We start from the raw sequence: 19,119 nt of genomic DNA on the forward strand, positions 1-19,119 counted from the left end.
AGAGAAGCTGTGGCTGCCCCATCCCTGGCAGTGTTCAAGGCCAGGTTGGACACAGGGGCTTGGAGCAAGCTGCTCCAGTGGAAGGTGTCCCTGCCCATGGCAGGGGTTGGAACTGGATGAGCTTTAAGGTCCCTTCCAACCCAAACCAGTCTGGGGTTCTATGATTGCATGATTCCAGCTTGCTTAGAATGGGAATGGAAAAGGGGATGAGCGATGGAGCCGGGGTTTGCAGCTCAGCCCAGGGAATAAAACCCACATCTCAGTGGAGACATCTCGGAGCAGAGGCTCTTACAGGAGCTGACAGCACCATTTGGGTCATGCGCGGGCTGTTAACCCACAGACCGGCTCTAAAACAGCAGCGCGCTTGGCTTGGCTGAACTCTGTTTTACCTCGGGGCTACCTGTTTAAGCTGAAGCTCTTTTAGGATGTGTGGGGATATGTTCTGCCTACCCCTATCCATTGTATTCCCAGTAGAGTAAAGAAAAGGCACCGTCTCTCAGGGGGTCCATCAAATCCATGCTCAGATAAAGTGAGATTTGATTTCCAGACATCTCCATGCAAGAATGAGCTGCTGCTATTCCCAGCGGATAAAAGGCAGGGAGAGAAGGGAGAGAAAATCCAACTCACTCGAAGGAAATTCAGCACCTAATTGGTTTTATTTAATATTTGATGGACTGATCTTTGCACAACCTGATTGCTTGCAGGGTGGTTATACAAGAAATAAGCTTAACCCACCAGTTTTAGCAGTTTGGTGTCTCTGGTTGTGCTGGAATCACAGCGCAGGGACTGTTCCCCATCCCCATCCCAGGAAACCTTTTGCTCTGATGCTTCTTTCGGGCATATCTAAGCCTCAAAAGATGATTCTGGCTTCTTTGGGGTGGATTATTTTGCATGGGGCTGGCTTTGTGCAGCTGGAGATGTGGGGCCTTTGTGTGATTTTGGGAAGCAGTAGGGTTAAGCTGGGCTTGAAGGCTGTAAGAAAAGGTGTTGGGGAGACGGAGTGACCACATGGGACAAGGGAAAATCAAAAGCAGTTGCAAGAAAGTTCATTAACAAAGAAAAGAGCTGTGGTTTTTAGGAAGTGCTGCTTCTAAGGTGGAATAGGAATAGAAAGCGGCATCTGCCCTCGAGGAAAAGCTTCCTCCAGCTCCCTAACCCCTTCTGCTGTGGCTGTTTGTAAACCCCAGGCCATCCCACACCCTCTCTACCTGGGCCCTTTATAAATAATAGTCACATCTTCCCCTATGTCCAGGAGCTAATTGGATGTGGGGAATTGGAGGAAAACAAGGTCATCTGTGCAGCAGGACCAGGGAGGGATGCGCATCCCTGGCCAGTGTGTTGGTTTGGTGGTCTGAATGGCTCCAGGGCTGGATCATGCTGCTGTGGGGCTGCAGGGAGAGGGGGATTGCTGAAGGAAAAGGGTCAGGTGGAAACTGCTGCCCCAGGGCTACTTGTGCCTGTACCTCTCATCTCTCCCCATGCTGGACCACACATCCCTGCCTGCACCCCACAACCCTGCCTGCATCTCTTCCCATCCTGGACACCACATCCCTGCCTGCATCCTGTCCCCATTCCTGTATCCCTCTCCCTGCCTTTATCCCTCCCTCTCCTTCACCCCACATTCCTGCCTGCATCCAGCATCCTTCCTATGCCCCCACCGCCAGGACGGTTCCCCCCCTGCCTGCATCGCACACCCCTTCCTGCACCCCCTCCTAAACTGCTCACATCCTCCTGCACCCCACGCCCCCATACAGTGCCCCCCCCCCACCCTGTCACCCCCAACACACCACGCACCCCCCACATACACTGCACAACCCCTCCTGCACCCCCTTCCCAGCCGTGCACCGCATTCTCCACCTCGCACCCCCGTACATCCCACACCCCCTCCATTCACTGCTTTAAGCTCCCCGACACTGTTCTGCCGCTTCCCCCGACCCTGCATCCCTTTCTCCACCCCTCATCCCCCCTCGCATCCCCTTCTCCTTTGACACCCCCACTTTGCGAACCCCTCCTTTCATCCTTCTCTCTTTGGACGACCACCCCCACCCCCCGAGACCCCTCCATTTGTATCTTCTCCCCTTGCATTACCCCCCTTTGGTTCCACCACTTCCATCCCTCCGCCTCGCTTTCCCCCCCTTCTTTGCTTCCTCCCCCTTTTGCGACCCCTCCACTTCATCCCCCCACCCCGCATCCTCCTCTCCTTCCCCCCCCCTTCGCATTCTCCGCCTTGTATCCCCCCGCTTTACGACCCTCTCCCCCTTTGCACCCCCCCTTCCATCCCTCCCCCTGCATCCTCCCGTACACCGCGCTCTCTCCCGCTCCCTTCCATCGCTCCCGCCTCACCAGCACCTCCCGGGGGCCGGGCCGGGGCGGGCTCAGCCGGAGGGGGGGGGGCGGCAGCAGCGAGCTCCGCTCCCGCTCCAATAAATCGGCTTAAGGGCGGCAGCGCGGCCGAGGAGCTGCCGCGGGGGGAGACGCGCACACACGGAGCCGGGCCGAGCCCCCGCCGCGATGCCCGCCTGCCCCCCGGGCAGGGGGCTGGGGCGCCGGTGAGCCCCATGGGGCTGCCCCCCCCGCGGGCATCATGCAGACGATGAGCCCCCTGTGCCTGCTGCTCTGGGACCTCCTCGACGTGGCGCTGGGTGAGTGTCACCCCCCCGGGCACAGGGACACCCCCTTCGGCCGCTGAAGTAAAGGGGTGCTCACCTGCACCCCGATAAACGTGAGGGGTCTGTGGGGTCTGCATCCCCAGAGGGTCGGGGGGTGATGGGGGCTATAGAGGCTGTAGGGAGGGGGGCAGAGACCCCGTTTGGAGCTGGTAGTAGAGCACCCGCTAATAGGGCACTGGGTTTGGAGCCGGTGGTGGGGCACTTGTTAATGGGGCGCTCCTTTTGGACCCGTTAATGGGGCATCCCCCTGAGGGTGGTGGTGTTGGACCTGTTAATGAGGCAGCGGTTAACAGAGGACCCCTTAATAGGGCACCTGCTTTGGGAAGGGGTGCTGGGGGACAGGGTGAGGAGATAGGGGGGTGCTCATCCCTTATACCTTGAGCCAGCATCAATGGGAGGGCACTGGTATCACCCTTCCCTGCTACTCCGTACCGCGGCTCTGAGTCCCAGCTCTCCTGCTGATCACTCCATACAGGAAGGGTTCTGTGTCCTGGGGACCCCCATGACATACAGCTTTATTTTGGGGGGGGGGGGAGGAGAAGAGGAGGATTGCAGCACCCAGGGGCACCCCAGCCATTTGGCCATGCCTCAAACCCCATAGGTGGAACGGAAGGGTACGCAGCAGGGAGAAACAGTCCCCGAATTTCCACTGTCCCCGGGGTTTGCAGCTGGCTGAGCACCTAAATGAACATCTTGTGCCCCAGTTTGCTCCACAAAGGTTTTAATAAGAGCCCCCCCACCTCCCCATCCCCAAAAACGGGGCTCCCAGGAGGTGGAAATTAACAGATCAGGGAACTTTCCCTTCCTCGCATCCCGCCGGCTGTGGTGTGGCAGCAGTTGAATTTCTTGTGCATTGAAGGCAATTTCCCTGCTCTTTCCACTTATTCCTTGCATGTCCCGTCCCCCCCCAACATCACTCGCTGTTGGGTCTCAGGTGGCTGCTCTGTAATGGGCGCAGCGAGCCCGGCTGCTCTCCGGAGGCTGAGAGGCTTCGGGTGATGGAGGGATGAGCGGGACCTGCTCGATATCCCTTCTGTTTTGTGTTAATAATGTACTTTTTCCTCTCTGGAAAGCCGCTGTCAGCTGCTGCAGGGCAAAGGGAGGGGGAGCAGCGGCCGCGCTCTGCAGGGCTGAGCAGGGAGAGGGTCACACAATGGACCCAATTCTTCCCCAGCATCCCCAAAACCATTCCTCAAGGACCAGGGACCGTTGAGTTATCCAGACCCCGACTTAGATTTGGCTGAATCAGGGGTGCGAAGGCATCCTGCATCCTCTGCATCCCTCTTTGATGGGTTTTATGTGCTGCCAGGCTGCGGCTGATGCTCTTTTTCCTCTTCCGTGCATCCCAATTATCCCATTGGCATCGTGCTGCTGAACACATGGCCCATAATAAAACCTGTGTGGCTTGGGGTGGGGGGAACAGCAAATCCAGTCCTGCCTCCCTCCCGGATCTCCGCTCCACCTCCACCATGCTTTTATGGTGGCAGGTAGATGATTGTCATGGAGCAACGCGACCGCCCGGCTTCTCCCCATCCATCACTGGTGCATGGATCATTTTTCCTCATTTTCTCCTCTTTTTGTCACTGTAAACTGGGTGATTGCTCTTCTGCTGCTGGTTTGTGAGAGCGGGCACGGCTAAATCTGTGCATGCAATGTGTGTATTGGGGGGAAATAAGAGATAAAAGTTGGTTTGTGCTGGATCTAGAGGAAACTGGTGGCACTGGGGGGGTCGTGGGTTATGAAGTGATGTGGGAGGAGGGTCTCATGGGCAGGTTCAGTGGGCAGCGCTTGTGTTTGGACATCCACGAGCCAGCTTTTGGCTCTTAAAATCATGCTGGAACTTTGCTGCTTTCCCATCTCCTGAGGATCAACTGCGTTAAGTGTTGGGCAGAGAAATGCTGTCCCATAAAAAAGCCAATTTGTGCTCTGCTTCTCCATTAAACAGCTAAAAAACCCTTGTTAGAGCCTGGTTTTGGGGTGGGTGCTCCCATCCCGACACCTCCCTTTGCTCGGGGCAGCAGGAGGCTGCAGAAGCCGAGCGCTGCTTCCGATATTCAGTGGGCAGATGGCTTTTCTGTGGCTGACAGCATCCTTGGCTGGAGCTGCAGTGTTGTAGCAGCGAGGGAGGATGTGTCCAAGGAGGTCCTTCCTTTCCTTATCCCAACATTTTCCTTGCAAGGGATGGAGCAGGATCCAGCTGGGAAGACGATGCAGCTGGAAGATGTGCTCTTCCCTGCAAGAGCATTTGCCCTCAGCATCTTCCCTATGTCTCCAAAAGCATTTTTAGGGGAAATCTTGCCTGTTTTTATTGTCACCTTATATATTGCTTGTCGGGAAGCTGCCCCGATGCTACTGCATCCCGGAGTCCTGCTCATGGCACAGGGGAAAGCATTACAAGTGCTTCCCATCCTGTAAAGCACCTGCACCTTCATGTGGGAGCCTTTTGGGGCTTTCCATCCATCTCCTCATAATGAAAAACCCTTTTCTTTACCCGAAGGAAGCTGCTTGCTTCCTCAGTGCGCGGTAGGTCGGCTGGATCCTTACGGATGTGTTATACATCCCTCCGGGGAGCATCACCCCTTGTAATACAGCTTTTTGCTTTTCCTTATAACAAGCTCAATCTCTTCCCTTGGCCAGAAAACGTTGCCTAGGGCAGGGCTAAGTGGGTTAAGGAACCATCAAGATGAGAAAATCAGGGCATGTGGAGGAGGCGAGCGGCTGGACCATGGATAATGATGGAGCTGTAGCCCCAAGGCCCCCCCCTTCCCTGGTTTTGGAAAGCTGGGAAGCCCCATCTGCAAGCAGAGCGATGGTTTCTTGGCATGGCTGAAATCAGGGCTGGCTGATGAGCCGGCGCTCAGCTTGTCACCTGAAATATGCTTCCCATAAAGTGTTCGTCGGGGTTTGTTTTACAGCCGTGTAAAATCAGAGCCGTGTTCTGCAAGCGTGGAAGGGAGGGCTAAATATGGTGTGTTTTGATCTCAATGAGATATTCCTGTCCTCTTTCTCCGAGGGCTTTGCTTTAGCTTCTGTATTTCCACACATCCCACACCCCCCCCCCAGCACCTCCTACAATGGGAAAATTCAAATGTAGCTCCTTATTTGAAGCTGCTTTGGGGTTTGCTGGGCTTTGCCCCTAAAGGGCAGCTTGGCTGGGGCTGGGCTTTGCAGGGATGTGCCTATGGGGATATCCCGGTGCTGCTTTCCAAGCCAGCTCCTTCTCCAAAAACCAGCTTGGAAAAATCCCTTTATAGTCACTGCTTTTATCAGCAAACTGGATTTTTACCCCCTCTTCATTCCCAGAAATCCCCCAAAGCTTTTCCTTACAGGGATTTTCCCAGCTTACATGCAAGGCTCCTCCTTGCAAGGCTGGAAAAGCTCATTTTCCTCCTTTCCATAGGAAAATAGCAGTGTATGGCTTTTACCAGGGTGATGGGAGCCACTTGTTTGTGTCTCTGCTGAGCTCAGCTGAAGAAAAGAGGGGTTTGGTGGGAGTTTGTGTGTTTGGGGGCTGTGAGGGGAAAGGAGGAGCATCCTCTTTGCCATGGAAGCAATCCCTGCTTTAATTCACCTGCAGATGCACAGCACTGACCTGAAAACCCATCCCACACTCCCTCCATCCTTCTCTACTTGTGCTTTTCCCTGGTAAATCTTACATTCAGCTTTAGGGTCCAGCTCTTTTTAATCCTTTCCCACTATTTCCATGAGTTCTGCACTTAAGTGCAGGATCTTCCCTTCACCTTGTAATATGCATCATAGGGGCCTTATTAATAAGCATCACTGGGAGATACTCCAGGCTTCATTTCTCCATGGAAACCCTCACACATGAATTCATGGCAGGTCCTTGGCTGCCCCTAAGCATTCCTGAAGCTCCTTCATGTGTCAGAGCTCAGATTTGGGGTATTTACCCCCCAGATTCACTTGCTGCAACAAGTATTTGGTATTATGAACATCCCCCCCCAAAAAATAAGTCTAGGGATACTGTTGGGTTTGGGATGTTGGTCCTAAAATAAGGAAGATTTGGTTTTAGGAGCCTTAAGCTAAACAGCTTCTGCTATATGCAGTGTGCTAAATGCTCTATACAATGTGCTATATGCTAGATGCAACGTGCTAAATGCAGCGTGATACTTGCTAAATGAAAGGCGCTGTATGCAATATGCTAAACAGATCACAGCCCTCCTATATGCCCTGGAGCTTCTCTGATGCCTCCAAGCACTCCCAGGCAAAGTCCACCCTTGGCATTGCATCCAGGCTTGAGCAACGTGGAAATGCAGCTCAGCTCCTGCATGGGTGGGTTTTATGGAGCATCCAGACATGATGCTAACCATGTTCTCACCAGCCTCCCCTTCCCATGGAGGTGTTTTGGGGCTTCACATGCTCCATCTGCTTTCTCTTTTTTGGTTGTCATTGTAGAAATGGCCTTAATCCATCTGAAAACCCTGGACTGGGACTGTTTGATCTGCTATCGCTTTGCTCTTTCCCCAAGTGCTTTAAGATCTGCCAAGGAAAAGCTCTCCACCGTGTTAGGATAAGAGCAGGTTTTACTGAGTCCCGATGCATGGATGGCTTCAGAACTAGGCTGAAACAGGGGCAAGGATCACGCTAAAGCTCCTGCAGCATTTGATGAGGGAAACGCCTTCCAGTGAGGTGATGATGGAGCCAGTGCCTCTCCCTGGCAAGGATGGCAGGGACCTGTCTGGGACCGTGTACAGGGAGGACAAAGCATCACCCCTTTGGGACCCAATGGTGATGAGATTTCCTCAGTGCTTTGGCTTTTCTCCCCTATCTTCTAAGAGAAAACCTTGATTTCAGTGCCACCAAGTCAGGCTCTTTGCTCAGACATCAGCAGAGAGGGAAAGGCAGGGAAGGAGCCCCCAGATCCCTATTTGTCGGAGGCAGGAGGTGCTGCTCTCGCCTTGCAAACTTCCCTGCTCATAAATCCTGCTGCAAAGAGCCGAGCGGGGAGGATGCAGCTGATGTGGCTGGTTTTGTTCACTTGCCAAACTGCTCTCTTTGCCCTTTTGTTTGCTTTCTGCCGAGGCACTTGGAGTACTGATGGGCTTGTTTGTAACTAATGACTGGTGCTCACATTATCTCTCCGCAGCATTATCTCCTTCCCACTTTTCCCCTCTCCTTCCTAAAATAAACCGTCAATCACAGACTTGTTTTCAACGCTTTGGGGACTGGGTTTACCGTAAGTGCCAAGGGCAGGCAGGCTCATAGCAAAGTGCAGGGACAATAATCCACCGCTGCGGTTGCCCCTATGGAGTTAGCATGTCAAATTAGGTTTTTAGGGTCTGCAAAGCCATTTGGGATGAGAGATGGTGTGTGCGCTGCTTGTTTCCACTCTCAGCTGGCTGAGAAATGGGGTTCATCCCCTCTAAACACTGTGTCAGAGCCCTCCTGATGTGCTTGTCTGGTGGGGGGAACTCAAGTCCTTTTGGGATGACTCCTCGATGTGTCTCTGTGATCTTACAGGGTTATCAATGGGGGTACGTGTGTGTTTGCAGCAGAAGCCAGCGTTGGAGCTGATTCTTTGAAATGCAATTACTGCTTGTATTAGCTAGAAGCAAAACTATCATTAATGGGGTCTTGCCAGCCCCAGCAAGGGAGGTTTGAAACAGGGAAGGAGTTTTTTCCAGCACTGGGTTGAATCCACAGCAACGCCCAGCCTGAGGCCTCCAAAGAGGTTTGGGGAGCATCAGGAAAACCCACATTGCCCAGCACAGGGATGGTGCAACCCAATGGGAAGGGGCTGTGGGGGTGGAAATGTGGCATTGCCAAGCCCTTCCCAGCCTCCAGACCACACATTTTGTCCCTTCTGGTGCTGGAAGCACGTCCCCATCTGCAAAATCCTTCTTGGCTGGAAGAGTGGATGTCTCAGAGGCACTGCAAAATGGAGCAGGGGAGGCAGGGATTTAGCTCATCTCCTGCCCAAACCTCTGTCTAATTTCCCATTTATATAATGCCTTCAACAATATACTTTGGAGGGGAGGGTGAAGGGGATTAGCAGTGGTTATTTCAGCCCTGCTCCTCCTTCCTGGTCTTGCAGATAAATCCTGATCCTGCATCCTATCTGGCCAGGACAGGGAAAACGAGAGCTGGAGAGCTCTCCATTGGGACATACCTGCTTTGCATGTGTATTTGTACCTATTTGTTTCTTTGCCAAGGAACCTGCAGCCACGGGGATGGGCTGGAGTGATACAGAAATGCTCTGTGATGGGGTTTTGTTCTCCCCAGGGGAGCAAAATGATGGGTGGGATGCAGGGTGGCAGGGGGGACATGGTGGGTGGCACTTGGGTTCACCTCTAGGTGGACTGTCACCCATGGAAATGCTTTTGGGAGGGATGGGTTTCATGGATAACCCTGGGTTTGCTGGTAACAACATCGCTTTTGATGGTGCTTGTGCTGAGGAGCTCCTCCCCAGGGTTTTGCTCTTGTTGATGATCAGACTTGAAAAAAGGAAGATGAAGAAAGAGGCAATTTTGGCTGCTGGTTGTCATCATCACGGGTGCCAAGTGACGGGTTTGGGAACTGCTGGCTCCTTGCTGGGGGACTGAGATGGACCATAACAGCAGAAGCACCTTCTTCATCATAAGTGAGCTGTTGGCTGTGTCTTTCCTTCTACAAACTAGTCTGGAAGGGGATTTTGGTGGCCAAGTGGTTTAGATTTCCATCCCAGCTCTACAACTCAAGAGAGTGAGTTTCAGAGCTTGGCTCTAAGTCATGCTTAGGAAGATTTCCACCTGGAAATCAGGCAGTCCTCTATGTACTGTGGTCTGAGATACCTTTTCTGCTCCATCAAGCATCTTTCTTGTAGTTTTAAGCCCAGGAAAGCCCTTTTCCCTGCAGATTTAGATTCTGCACAAGCTGTGAGAAGGAGGGAACCACATGCACAGGTTTTGCCATCCCACTCACATGCCCTGCTTTTAGTACTGAGAGCATCCCAAGAGCTTGTGTTTGAATCTGGCTGGTTTCCTTGCTTTTTCTCCTAAAGATATACCTGCCAAGTTGTATTGCAGAAGGACGTGGTGACTCAGAGCAGGGTGGGAGGATCTGGGCAAGTGTGCCTTGTCCAGCACTCCAAAATATATCCAGCCAGCTGCTGGGGAGCGGGGGTTCTTCCATGGAGGATGGATAACGGACTAGGTCTGCTGATGGAGAAGCACCATGTAGCAGGTAGATACTGCTCCAGGAAGGGCGCAGAAGATGTATCACTACCAGGAAGAAGGTTAGGTGATAACACTGCTGGTTTGGCTTCCAGACCATCACTCATGGAGGAAAAACCCTCTCCACTCGCACCATCCTCCCCTTGCAACTTGATAATGAGACGTTTGCTTTCTGAGGTGCCTCTTTCTCATCTCAATTTGTGTCTTCTTGCATTATTATGCTATTAGAGGAGGGAAGCCCTTTGCAAGTAGTTGATGTTCGCAAACTGGCTGGAGATAGTTGGGTTTCCTCCTGACGGGGAGTGAATTTACACCGCTGTAATTATAGCAGCGGCGTGGGAGTGGAGTGATGCTCAAGGAAGCGCAGGCGAGCCCCGTTTCCAAATTAAACCCTTCTGCTCCTAGAAATGTGTCTTTTAGTTCTGTTGTCGGTTGGTTTTGGAGCAGGAAAACCATATCTGGGCGACTTCCTGGTGGGAAATGATTTGAAGGGGCCAGGAGTTGGGCACTCGGACGTTAAAGGATGCTTGTGCCTCAGTGTTTGTTTGCATGGACCCCCCTCCTCTGCCTCCTGATCTGCTAAAAGCTCCCTGCCGCGAGAAAACAAGCCAAGTCTTTAAAATGGAAAGGGCTTATTTAAACAATGTTATCTCTCTGGTGAAGGGAGAGAGCATATTGAATGGTTATATTTAGTGCTGGGTGTAGGACAAAGCAGATGCAGAGAGATTTTTAACGCAGGAATGTTAATCACGCCACACCGCCCCGGAGATGTGTGTGTATATATATATTTATATAGGCAACACACACTTGCTCAGACACCCGTGTACTACTCACTGAGGGTGAGGATGGGAGTTGAACAGCTCTTCTTGATTTGCTTTTTGACCTTTTTCCACACTGGGAAGCCCATCCTGGCAGGGCAAAGTGATGCGGCTCTGGGGGTTGGGTACCATTTGAAGGGGTGTGACTTGGTCTATGAGGATGCGCACAGCCCATTGTCCTTCTGCCCCCCAGAATGCGACGGGGATGGGAAAGAGAGCACTTAATGGCTTGCGAATGGGCTGTTGAACAACCCAGAAGTGCTCTCCCCACAGCAAGCCGTGAGGAAAGCCTACTGCATTACCCAGCCTCTATTACCCACCCTCACGGGAGCACTGAATTAAAGGAAATATTTTATGATGCCATGCTTCATTATGTTTTATTAAAAGCAGAGCATCGGCCTCCCCTGCCACATTCATCAGAGCAGAGGCTCTGTTGGGCTTTTTTCATCCCTCCCTCCCAAGTTCTTGCTGCTGTCACTGTTGTTCCCAAAGCTTCTGACTGCTTCGGTTGGTTGTAGGGCTGGTCCAGGGTCTCCTGGCACAGGAGGATAATAAGCAGTGGGGTGAAAAATGTGACTGTTCGGTTTATCTAAGGATGCTCCACATCTAAAAGGGCTTGAGGATGTGAAGTCATGCTGCAGGAATAGGGATGGATGCAGGAAAGTGGAGTCACAGGGAGGTATCACCCCATGGAGGTGTCTGAGTCACGGATGGAGCTGAGCACATCCCCATGAAAAGATGCTCAGAAAAGCCTCCCCCCGTTTTTCCTCTTTGCTCCATCTCAGGGTGATCAAGCCTGCGGTGGGATGGCACCATTTTGGGGGAAAAGACCCCCAAAAAGCCAAGAACCTCTCTGCAGAGGGAAAGCAGCAAGCAGGGTTTGGAGTCTGCTATATAACCATATATAAAAATTATACATATATATATATAACCTTTGAGATCAGCAACAAAAAGCCAGACAAATATTGATAGCTGGGCAGATCTGGAAGCAATTGAGAGACAGAAAGGTATTAATTAGCAGTGATTTCTCAATGGTGCAGAGATGGATAGGGATTAAGGTAAGAGCCATGTGCATCCTCTCCATGAGAGCGGAGGAGTAGCGGTAAATCAGCGTTATGAATCAGGGCTGTAAGAGGGAGATATTCTTTAATCTTATTAGCAGCACGGCATTACTGGGACACCAAAGGGATTATTAATCACGGAGTGTAAATCGGGGCAAAGAGGGTAGCTTCAAATTAGCAATCCTGCTCTGAATAGTGAGAGGGGTAGCAGGGATGGAGGAGAAAAGGCAGCGGGTGAAGGCTGAGTCAGGTACCAAGGGAAAGGGAAAAAAGACCATGCCAGGGGATGAGGGTGAGGTTGGGATGCGTCTGTCCCTTACCTCAGCCAAATTGGTGCCTGGAAAAGCTGGAAAATCCCTGTAAATTGTGTCTGTTACACGGTACGCAGGTGTCTGTCCTATCAACCCAACTGTGTGTCTGTCCCTCCATTTCATTCCTCCATCCTTCCCTTCACCCATCCCTCTGTTGCTCCCCTCATCCCTCTATTCCTTCCTCTATCCTCTTTCTCCATCCTTCCCTTTCTTCATCCATCCATTCATCCATCCATCCATCCATCCATCCATCCATCCATCCGTCCGTCTGTCCGTCACTCCTTCCACCTCTCCCTCCCTCTGTCCTCCATCCACCCTTATCTTAAACCCTCCCCCTATTTGTCCCTTTCTTCTTCCCTCTCTCCATCCTTCTTTCATCCCTTCGAGTCCTTCTCTGTCCCTCTCTCTTTCTCTCTCCGTCCTTTCCTTCATTCCTCCCTTAATCCCTCCCTCTATTTCTCCATCCCTCCCTTTCTCCATCCCTCCCTCTGTAGCTCCTTCAATCTCTCTCTCTCTCCATCTTTCTCTCCATCCATCCATCCATCCATCCATCCATCCATCCATCCATCCATCATCCATCCATCCATCCCTCCCTCCCTCCCTCCCTCCCTTAATCCTTCTCTCTGTTCCTCCATCCCCAACTTTTTCCATCTCGCCTTCTGTCACTCCTTACATCCCTTACGCCATGTACAACCAGCAGAAGACACCAGCTGCCTCCAGAGCGCTCCCAGTGGGAACACTGTAAGTTTTGCAGCACTGGAGCAGAGGAGCAGCGTGGCTTTGCTGCTTTTTAGCACTTAGCTAAGGACGGCGCCAGTGTCGCTGCCCCAGGCTCCCCCAGGGTCTTTTGGGGTAAAAAGCTGTGTTTCACACTTTAAATTGCAAAAAAAGAGTGGATTTTGTAGCACTTGGGACTTCCGCCTGGCACCAGCCTTTATCTTCCCCCTTCCTCCGCCTGAGGTTGTGCCTTTGGAGAAGCTGTGCAGAAGGAGAATGTTAATGCTAATACTAATACTAATACTAATACTAATCCTTTTCCAGTTACAAGGAATCGATGGTGTGGGAAGAGCTGGCTCATGGCAGACACCCAGGGAGGGAGGGGAAGGATCGATGGCTGCCTCGTTTGTCAACCATCAGAAATAAGGGATAATTGAATTTCCTGCAACTAGAGAAATAAATAAGAGAATTCATCATCTGGGTCATGGTCAACTGCTTCTCCTGAGCTGCCTCGACCACCTTGGCCCAGCCAAACCCTGCTGGCGCCTTGCTGGGACTCTTAACTTAGAGGGAAACCTGATGGTGGCATCGAAACCTAAATCCTCATACTTGCTCTTTGGTTTTCCCTCTTCTGCCCGTTCTGAGCTGGTGTATCTGCAGCAAAAGCTGGAAGAGGGAAGGTTTAGGGAGGATTGTGGTGTTTCAGGTGGGAAAATTCAGAACTATGCTCATTTGTCAGAGTAGCATCCCTAAGAACCCCTTGCTATTACTTCAGGATGGGATTTTGCATCTCAGATGGGTTTGGAAAGGGCCTCGCTTTCCTCTTTGCAAGTGGGGAAACTGAGGCACAGAGCAGGACTCACTCCAAAAGCATCCTTTGAGCAGCTTCCTGCTGCTTCCAGCTTTGCTAATTACCCCTGGCTGGGATTATACTCTAGATTAACACCACAAGCCCCGGTTTCATACAATGAGCTGCTGCGGTTGTAATCCTCACCCTGATGGTTTGCAAAGCAGCAGCAAAACTGTCGGCTGCTGCCGGCAAAACCATTCCCAGCTCCCCCAAGAAGTGGATCCGGCTCTGCCAGGGGCTCGGCATCTTTTATCCCAGGTTTTAACATCTGTATCTAACCCATTCGCTTCAGTGTGAGGCTCTGACAAACCAGGCTGCATACACGTAATTGCCTTTTCACTCCTGAATTGCATCTCAGGGATGGGTTTTGCTCACTGATGCTTTCAGCTCTGGCTGGACACAGGATCCTTGATCCCAGGTGAGGTTTTCCATAATCCCCCGTGCCTGGGGGAAGCATCCAGATGTTGCATCTTCCAACCCTGACCCTTCTGTGATCTTCCTGATGCCAACATGGGGAGCGATGCCAGAAGGGATCCAGCTAATGGGGAGTGTCTTCTGTGTCAGGATGGAAAGCTGAGCCTGCTGCTGGAAGTCTGGCGTGGGGAAGAAGCACATTTCCAGTCCTTTGCAGCAGAGGATTATGATGTGGTATCTCCTTCTCCTGCCACACTTAATTCTGGATTAAACCCTGCATCTTCATGGGGAGGATTTTCCTGGGCAGCAAGTGGAGCTGAGCAGATCCCAATGCCCTCACTGTGATGCTGCTTGCTTAAAAGTACTGGAAAAGCAAAGGGATATGAATTGATGAAGCAGGTTGCAAGGAACATGTACATCCAGGTCCTGAGCATTACTCCACATCGTACCCAGGCATCAGGGAGGCATCTATTGCAAGGTTTGTAGGGAGATTCCGCATCATCCCAGAGGAATTGCATTGAACTTGGTGGCAGGTGATTGTTGCTGCTCAGCAAAAGGGGGATTGTAGGAAAATTCCTTGTCTGGTGAGCTTGGGAATTGCTGGAGAAAGAGAAGATCCCACTGCAAGACTTTGTGGGAATACTTGTAATTACTGAGCTTGGAGGAGTGGTCCAGAGTGCAGCATGGGGGAGAGCCGGTAAATGGGGTGAAATAAGGAAGACTTGGGGGGTTTTTAGCAGGTCCTGAGGTTAATTGGGATCTGCAAGGAGGCATTAGTAGGCAAAGGAGAAAGCAAATCTCTCCTGGGAGTTATTAGCAGCAGTGGCACACGGGGGAATTATTGCTCTGTACTTGAGGCCGGGGGGTGGCAGCAGTTTTGGGTGGAAAAACTTTAGGGAAAATCCCACTGCCATGGAGGAAATCTGCAGGAGAGCAAGAAATCCTGCGGGAACTGGGTTTGCTTCATTAGGGAAGAGAAAACAGGGGGTGAAAAGGAAGGGATGTGTGCTTAGAGCCGGTGCAATGCAGCCTGCGTGGGTGGCATCTCCCACCCTTTGCTCTTTGTTTAGCCAAAATCTGTTGTCTTCAGCTCATGGGTTGGAAGTAAAATTGGGGTGCAATTGGTTTAGAAGACTCTGCCTTGAATAGCTGCGGGCTTTTCAAGCAGCACTGCAGGCAGTCAGCCCCTATTTGCATACATGCAAATGAAGAGCACCATCTCCATTTAAAAAATGGGGCATTTGAGGCCCAGGTTGACCCGGGCATGATTTGAGCTTCATTTTGGCACCAGCAGCTGCTCACACATCTGAGGAGAGGCCAAGAGGTGCTGGCAAAGCCATTGAATCAGTGATGCCATTGGCTTATCAAGGGAATTTGGCTCTGCTGCACCCAGCTTCCCTCCTCTCCTGGAACAAGACATCATTTAGGATCCTAAAAACCCCAAAAAATAGGCACCCACGATGGCCAAATCCTTAAATAACCTGGAAATCGGGATTAAAGGAACAAGAGCGATGAGCACCATAACGGTGACAAACATCCTCCCCTTCCAAAACCCAAACCCAATGACCCATCACAGGTCGTGGCCACCCATTTTATCAGCTATAAACCACAGCTGGGTGCTCCAGTGCTGCACGAAAGCATTGTATTTTAACATCTATGTCAGTAGGGTGAAGATGTGGTAGTAAAATAGACTCATTCCTCCCCACCTTAAGCATCATTAGGAGGTGGAGGTGTGTGTTGTAAGCTGTTGGGGATGCACTGAGCATGCCAGCAGAGTGGGGAGGAGATAGTATAAATAAAGCTTTACTGTGCTAGAGTAAATGCTGCTAAACAGACTTCACATCTGCGTGGTGGTGGGAGATAAATATTCCATCTATAATTTATGTACATGGCTTCCCAGCCTGTGCAGGGTTTGGGAGCAGCTAATAAAATGCAATAGATCAAGAAGACTTCTCGATGCAGCAAGCGCAACCCTGCTGATAATCTGCATGGGGTTGCCAGACCCATCTTCTTCATGTTGGCTGCTTCTTTTGGCGTTGATTTAGGGGTTTGGGTGGATGTTTCCCAAGTGGCTTTTGGGTTTGGTTGGGTCTCTGGGCTTTCTTCATGGGTGTTTTCATGGTTGGGTCTGCGGTTTTTCTTCAGGGACTCTTCATCAGGGACTGCAGTGATAGGACAAGGGTTGATGGGTTCAAACTGAAACAGGGGAAGTTCGGGCTGGAGATAAGGCAGAAGCTCTTCCCTGTGAGGGTGCTGAGGCGCTGGCCCAGGGTGCCCAGAGAAGCTGTGGCTGCCCCATCCCTGGCAGTGTTCAAGGCCAGGTTGGACACAGGGGCTTGGAGCAAGCTGCTCCAGTGGAAGGTGTCCCTGCCCGTGGCAGGGGTTGGAGCTGGAGGAGCTTTAAGGTCCCTTCCAACCCAAACCATTCCCTGATTCTATGTGTATGTAGAGAAATGCTCATCTAGAGGCAACCTCACTCTTCATCCTTGGGGGTGTTGAAATATTATCCAAATGGAAAATATTTCCCATTCATCCTGGTAAGGTACCCTCAAAATCCTGCTGCTCCCAGTTTTCCACTGCCTCTGCTTCCCTTCAGGCATCCTTTTTCTTGCATTCACCCGCAAAATGGCACTTCTCCACCATCTCTCATCTTGTAGTTGGTGGGTTTGGCTTTGCAGTGGCTCATGTCTCTAGGGTGGGCAGGATGTGGACCTTGGCTTCATGATTTACACCACCAACATTGTGCCTCTGCATTTGCCTCCGGGAAATCACCAGAATTTTAGGTTGAGGGATCCATTGAGAATCCAAATGATGCATCCAACGTCATCCGGGGTGTTTGTAGCAGGCCAGGGGCTTGCTCCAGCTGAATGCTTCATCCGTTTTGCCTCAAATCTTCCATCTTTTTACTGGAACAACTGATTTCCCAAGGATATCAGGCAAATGCCTTGACAGAAATGTAGTACAAGCACTAACTTGGTGCTGTGAGTAAAAGAAGCCAAGCTAGAAATGGGCTTTCTCATCCTGTGCTCCGGTGAGCTGGAACAGCCTCGCCGATGAGCCTTCACTTAGAAAAGGCGTGATGAAGATGTTAAAGCAGGGTTTTGTTCTAGTCCGTGCCCAAGCCATGTAGCTGATACAGATGGCTCTATCCACCACGGATTTGTTTGTCATGAGACATGCACCAAAGGTGGCAACAAGGTTGTAGAATGCTGGTGTTTCCATCTATTTTACTAGCCAGCACTTGGTGATGGATAGAGCTGGGGCTTGAGTAGTTGATAGAAACAAATAAGAGAGGGGAAGGTGGAAATAGGGGAAGGGGGAGATGGAGATGAGCAATGGAGAGGGAGAAGGAGACACTGCAGCACCCCATTGCATTTGCATGCCCAAAGTGGTCCAAACTCTCCCTTTCTGTGTCTGAGGTCATTTACCATGCCGAGGTTGTGCTGATGTGCGGGAAAACCCTACTGAGCTGAAGCATTTGGAACATGTTTTTAGCCCAGCATGATCCATTTTGAGCCTGGGTCTTTGTTTCTCTGAAGCTTACGATGTTAGTGCACCATACCAGGGCTTAGCTAGAGGCACTGGTATATAAGAGCCAATCTCTGCCCTGAAGAATATCAAGCTGACTCTAGTGTTCATAATGAGGACAAAACTAGTGTAAGAATTGATTTTTCTGAAGGTATATTGACAGATCTCTTTGGGAAGCCCTTACTTGATTGCTCGGTGTTGAAGATGCTCTCTGTGATACTAAGACGGCTGCACACAAGTGGTGTTGAGCATCATGGCACGGCACAAAATCAGGCATCATTTCTTTCTCTTTCCAACTAGGATATTTTTTCTAGGAGGAATCTGGGATTTAAGGAGAAAAAGAAAGCTGTGGACAGTGTCCAAAAGTCCAATCTCAATTGGGTTTTGGCACCAGCACTGAAATAATTGGGATTTGGGCTTGGTTTTTGCAGCGATGATAGAATTTGATGAGTAAATCTTTATCATTTTGTTGGTTTGACCCATTTTGATCATGAAATCCTAACTGAAGCAGACCTCTTAGGGCCTGTCTGTCCCCAGGAGCCCCAGTGAAGTGGTTTTCTCAGTTCATCTTGATTTAAAGGGGGTCAAAAGGCCAAACCAGCCCTGCTCAATCAATGCATTGATTAGAATTATTGACTTACATTACAAGGAGCTAACATGACATGAGATGCATCCATAGGACCTGTCAGGCTCAGTTCACCTATTGCATCCTACTTAGGCAAAGAAAAATGGGTAAAGCATATCCTATACATATTCCCTTTATATTCTACATATCTTCTCTGCATTACCTAAGGATCTAGGGGCTGGTTTGGTCCAGCAACCCCCCATCAAGCATAATCAGAGCTACAGCTGCGAAGTGTTTCCTCCCACTTATGCAAATGGCTGAGGTAAGAGGCATCTAATGAAATGTTTGTACTTTAATACACCACCATGTGAAGGAAGATGAATTTTAATTATGGGCTCTTAATTGTTTGGTCGGCCTGTTAATATCCTATTTACACACTATTAATACAATTTGCTCTCTGCCAGCAGGGCTCTTCCTCACAGCGGGTGATGTTGTTTCAGTGGGTTTACTCCATGGACCAGCTCCATTATGCAAAAGCCAATGTGATTGTGGGATGGGCAGTGATGGGCTGCGGGATGCTCAGCTCTGCTGGAGCTCAGCTTTTGGATTGCTTGAAGGAAAAGCTAAAAATCCAAAGAAAACTCAAGCAGTTTATGCCTTTACAAACACAAACAGGCTCTCCCCAACCCGTTTTTTGTCCCCTTTGCAAAAGGACTGTGCCCTTTGGAAGCACGATGCTGAGTCCATCTGCCACATCCTATTCCACTTGCTGGTGTTAAACCTCTGTTAAAACACTTATTCCATCATTTACAGAAACATAAATAAATCAGTGCAGCAGCTTTCTAGGAGGAAAAGCTTCAGATTCAGCAAAATTTGGCCACTCCGAACTGGGGCAGATGCGAATCCTTCACTGGTTCTTGCCCCTTGCAGCCCTCCTGGGTTAGCAAGGACAGACAGCAACACATTTTCATTGCAAATCGACCTGGAATATCATAAATAAGGCATCGCCGGAGCTTG

At 50.7% G+C, this 19,119-nt stretch overlaps 1 protein-coding gene across 1 annotated transcript in view; it reads left to right on the forward strand.

The window, feature by feature from the left end:
- Positions 1–2,584: 2,584 nt before the first annotated feature.
- IGSF21 (immunoglobin superfamily member 21) overlaps positions 2,585–19,119 on the forward strand; it is a gene marked incomplete at both ends in the record, with an annotated part of 39,573 nt that continues 23,038 nt past the window's right edge. Inside the window, one exon of the mRNA XM_080631190.1 lies at positions 2,585–2,642. Coding sequence (XP_080487316.1) covers positions 2,585–2,642 — 58 coding nt within the window. The remainder of the gene's footprint in view (positions 2,643–19,119) is intronic.

The sequence above is a fragment of the Psittacula echo genome (assembly GCF_963264785.1).
Source record: "Psittacula echo genome assembly, chromosome: 17".
Lineage (NCBI taxonomy): Eukaryota > Metazoa > Chordata > Aves > Psittaciformes > Psittacidae > Psittacula > Psittacula echo.